This window comes from Elephantulus edwardii, unplaced genomic scaffold (genome assembly GCF_000299155.1).
Source record: "Elephantulus edwardii isolate Elephantulus edwardi_28Jun2011 unplaced genomic scaffold, EleEdw1.0 scaffold00118, whole genome shotgun sequence".
NCBI classification, from domain to species: domain Eukaryota; kingdom Metazoa; phylum Chordata; class Mammalia; order Macroscelidea; family Macroscelididae; genus Elephantulus; species Elephantulus edwardii.
This window is the reverse complement of record NW_006399868.1, coordinates 6,781,881-6,786,908: the sequence shown is the minus strand read 5'-3', so window position 1 is coordinate 6,786,908 and position 5,028 is coordinate 6,781,881. Positions and strand designations below refer to the sequence as shown.

At 41.7% G+C, this 5,028-nt stretch overlaps 1 protein-coding gene across 1 annotated transcript; it reads left to right on the top strand.

Moving 5' to 3' along the window:
- The first annotated feature begins 6 nt into the window (after nucleotides 1-6).
- On the top strand, nucleotides 7-1,694 carry DSEL (dermatan sulfate epimerase-like). Its single transcript, XM_006892743.1, has one exon. It carries the CDS (start codon nucleotides 436-438, stop codon nucleotides 1,672-1,674), a length of 1,239 nt encoding a protein of 412 aa, XP_006892805.1. The 5' UTR covers nucleotides 7-435; the 3' UTR covers nucleotides 1,675-1,694.
- Nucleotides 1,695-5,028: the final 3,334 nt, after the last annotated feature.

Sequence of the window (5,028 nt, the reverse complement as noted above, 5' to 3'; positions counted from 1 at the left end):
GAATTTAAGAAACGGTGGACCCAGTTTGTGAATGTCACCTTTCCAGTGGCATCCGCGACCGTGAGGATTGCATATGTGTTTTATGGACCTTACGTCAATGTTTCCAGCTGCAGATTTATTGACAATTCCAAGTCTGGGCTTCAACTCTCTCTCAGTGTCAACAGTACTGAGCACATTGTTTCCATTGTAACTGACTACCATCACCTGAAGACCAGGTTCAGTTATTTGGGATTTGGTGGCTATGCCCACGTGGCTGACGAGAGCCAAATCACGAGATTTGGTTTGGGCACACAAGCAGTGGTAAAGCCCATAAAACATGATAGAGTTATTTTCCCCTTTGGATTCAAGTTTAATATAGTGGTTGGATTGATTTTGTGTGTTAGTCTGGTGATTTTAGCTTTCCAGTGGCAATTTTACATTTCTTTCCGAAAGCTGATGCGGTGGATACTAATCCTGGTTATCGCCTTGTGGTGTATTGAACTGCTGGATGTGTGGAGCACTTGCACTCAGCCCATCTGTGCAAAATGGACAAGGACATTGGCCAGCGCAGCCAGGAAGGCCCCTTCGTCTGAAGAGCACCACGTCAGTCTCCCCAGTGTTGTCATTACCTCACTTCCTGGCTCAGGAGCTGAAATCCTCAAACAGCTGTTTTTCAACAGTAGTGATTTTCTCTACATCCGGGTCCCTACGCCCTATATTGATATCCCAGAAACAGAATTTGAGGTTGACTCCTTTGTAGATGCCTGTGAGTGGAAGGCGTCCGATGTCCGCAGTGGTCATTTTCGTTTACTCCGAGGCTGGTTGCAGTCCCTAGTCCAGGACACAAAACTACATTTACAAAACATCCATCTGCATGAACCCAGTAGGGGTAAACTCACCCAATATCTTCCAGCAAATAAAGACAGAAAAAGGAAATCGAAAAGGAGAGAGTCTTTGCAGGAACAAAGAAGTAGAATGAAAAGCACCTTTGACAGAGACGCTGAATATATTAGGGCTCTGAGGAGACACCTGGTCTGTTACCCTAGTGCACGACCTGTGCTCAGTTTAAGCAGCGGGAGCTGGACGTTAAAACTTAACTTTTTCCAAGAAGTTTTAGGAGCTTCTTTGAGGGCACTGTATGTAGTAAGAGACCCTCGAGCTTGGGTTTATTCAGTACTGTACAGCAGTAAGCCAAGTCTTTACTCCTTGAAGAATGTGCCGGAGCACTTGGGTAAATTGTTTAAAATTGAGGATGGTAAAGAAAAGTGTAACTTAGATTCGGGCTATGCCTTTGAATATGAATCGTTGAGGAAAGAGTTTTCAAAATCCCAGTCAAATGCAGTCTCCCTGTTGTCTCATCTCTGGCTAGCAAACACAGCAGCAGCCCTGAGAATAAACACAGACTTGCTGCCGACTAGCTACCAGCTGGTCAAATTTGAAGATATTGTGCATTTTCCTCAGAAAACCACTGAAAGGATTTTTGCCTTTCTTGGAATTCCTTTGTCTCCCGCTAGTTTAAACCAAATATTGTTTGCCACCTCTACGAACCTTTTTTACCTTCCCTATGAAGGGGAAGTATCACCAACTAATATTAATATTTGGAAACAGAACTTGCCTAGAGATGAAATTAAACTGATTGAAAACATCTGCTGGACATTGATGGATCGTCTAGGATATCCAAAGTTTCTGGACTAAATGCTGCAGGTCAGCATACATTTGCACTAATGCTTTTCAACCCAGTTTGTGGATATGAATTAGAAGAGTTTGTTTATTCTTGTATTCTGTGTGTATGTGTGTGTGTGTTTTCAGTCTGTTACTCGCACAGGGAAATTATTTTAAGAATAGACCATATTTGGCCGAGCATGATTTGTTTTTATCCACCACTTTCCTTGCCTTTGCTTCTAAATTTATTATTTTTTTTTCTCTGCTACAGAAGTGCAGATGAAGTTATATCACGGGGGTCAAGGGAGATGGAAAGATTTGAAAGGCTTTTGTCTAAATTTCCTTCATCTTTAACTTTTCTATCTTGGGACCTCAAACACTGCTAAAAGGCCTTGTAGTTACTGCTTTACCCAAGTATCTTTTGCTTTCAGGATGAAATACAAAAAGATCTTTATCTTTTTTTCTTAAAGGTCTTCTAAGGTATTTATCTTGGGCTGTACTTGCACACACACTGAAAGCCTTTTACTGTCTGTGATATTCAATGGTGATATCACTGCAGGAGTATTGAAAGCTTCTTTCAAAACTATAGGATTCCTCCTTGGAAGTACAGAATAGATAAAATTGATTGAGGTCAGAAATAATGACCTTTTAATTAAAACTGTTCCCTTTTTCTGACTGCAAAACCCTAGGAACTTTCCTTGGAACAGTGTGGGTTCCCCTGGTTGGTGGGTTATCTTAGTTATCTTAGTTATGCTTCTGTGTTTAAATCTTTCCCCTTCCCCGAAGCCATAACTGATCATCATCATCCAGTCCTTTTCTGTGTCAAGAAAAAGATGTGGTTAACTGATAACTAAACTTCCAGTACTTGTGAGGAACTTCCTCCCCACCTTGAGTATTAATTTTGCAGGAAAGCCTAACAGATTCAGAGTCAGATTTCTTTCTGTGGAGTTATCACTGTATGACTCAAACATTGCCTCTGCTGCCAATGTTTTTTTTAGACTGGATACAGAATTGGAAAACTGCCTGGCTATCTTGCATCCATTTGAATGAGTTCACAGACAGACTACCAGTGTCTGCAAAAGTTGAAGGCACATGGGAGATGATGTCAGAGGCATCTGTTTCCTGTACCATCTGCATCTTATTATACATGTAGTCGTCATAAAATGTGGTTCATTTTATTTTTGTAGGCTCTGGAATCAAAATGTGATACCATTATAAGCCAGTGGGTAATCACAGTGCATTGGGTGAAAACTATTAGGCAGTCTCAAGACTTGACAATTTCTGTACAGATTGTAGTTTTCCTGTTGTTTTGAACTGTACTTCCTCTAAGCTCTCTAACACTTGGAAATCTTTCTGACCTAGATAAAAGTGATTCTTTCTCAGTAGTTTGTTATGTCAAAATGTGCCTCCAGAGTGATAAAGCTGTGGACATGTTACATTCCAGCAAAACCTAACTTGGTTGTTATTTTTCTCCCATTAGAGTATGAATGGAGACTGCCCCCCAGCCTCGGCTCCCCCCTTCCGGTAGCTCCCACTTCTTTCCCTCTGTAATGTCAAGTTGAATGAAAATCACATTGTATGGGTTGAGAGGGCACTGAAGTCTTCAATCTGTGCTGTTCTCTAGGAAGATTATTCTATCTCAAGGTTATCAACAAGCTTGTAAAATTGCTACATGGATGATAACACTTTCCATTATTGGCCAGAGTCTCAGTGTTTGCTTTCACTTCCCGGAATGTGTCATCTTGGATCCAATCAAATAAAAAACTTCTCAGTTGGCAGAGGTATTAGGTCTGATCAAGGTAAGAATTACACATGTGTGAAGGGAACAGGAAAACAGAAGCTACCACTGCCTGCTAACATTGTGCAGAAACACACTTCCCGGCAGACGAGAGCCTGGATGAGACTGGAGGACAAGGTCGGGGAAAGAAGAAGAAGGAGCCCTGATGAGAGTGAATAGAAGGCGTGTGCTTGCAAAAACGATGTTCCCAGTGCAGCCTGACTTAGACCACAGAGTGGAATTTCCCCAGTACCATGCCCACCCTTGGGAGAAATGTCAGTATCTCCTCCTACTTTGTTCATACTCAAATGAGAAGTTTGAGACAGAAGACTTCCTGCCATAGATTATCCTGTGAGGAATTGTTGGGAGCCAGGGATGCATAGATAGGTGTGCCTGTCCTTCTCTATAACCCTTGCCCTGTTGTCTGCGTAGCTGAGGTCACCAGTGCTTTCCATTGCATGCCTGGGTCCTTGAGAGGTCAGGGTGGTATCCAGGGAGTGGTTCAAGTACTTTCCACACTGATGTTTATTTTCATCATCTTGAAAATAGGTAAATGGGGGATTTTCATTAGTATCTGACATATATAAGGGAAATAATTAACAAAATGACCTATTTGTAAAATCAATCTCTTCATTAACTTCCCTAATTTTAGGTCTAATTGAGATCAAATCCTCAGATCAGTAGCATTTAGACCTTGGGTTTTGAAAGGATGTGCTAATTTCCTGACAAAAAAATAAGTGTGAATATAGGTACCTTGTGTTTTGAAAATCTCAAAATGCAAATCTATCTACTTTTAGGGTGAAGCAGAAAGGCCATAGCCAGAGGTGAATCTGAATAAGTGAAATGTTCAGAGAGGAGAGGAGATAGGAGCATCACTTCTTCAGGGAAAGGAAGCTAAATCTAAACATTCTTTAAATTGTAGGAGTCACAGATTTTAACAAGATGATCTGAAAAGGTATGTCTACAATGTCAGTCTGGAGATTAAGGTGTGCATGACACAGGATGTAGTCTTTGCCATCACTTGCTATGCTTCAGAGAGCTGGACAATGAATAGGGATGATAAAAGGAGAGTTGATACCTTTGAGCTTTGGTGATGGAGAAGAGTGTTGACTATATCATGGACAACTAGGAGAACAAACAAGTTTGTCCTGGAGAGGGTGAAGCCAGACTGCTCCTTGGAGGCAAGAATCCTGAGGCTTCATCTGACATTGGACATGTTGCAAGGAGGGACCAATCTTTGGAGAGGGACATCATGCTTGGGAGGGTGGAGGGACAGCAGAAGAGAGGAAGACCCTTGATGAGATGGATTGATTTTAGTCACTGGGGTGATGGGGATAGGTGAGTTGGAGACAATAAGATTGGCAAGGGATAGATCAGGGTTTAGGGCTGTTGTACATAGGGTCACTATGAGTCACAAGCAACTCAATGGCACATAACAACATACCAAAATATGAAATGTTCAGTTGGGATTTTTCATTAATCTTTTTTAAAAACAGAGTTAATAAGTGCTGGTAAATGGGCTGACAGGGCAGTACTTGGCAGTAGTAGAATTTGCCTTCCATGTAGGAGGCATCTGGGTTTCTGGCCATTGTACATGGTGAGCACCCACC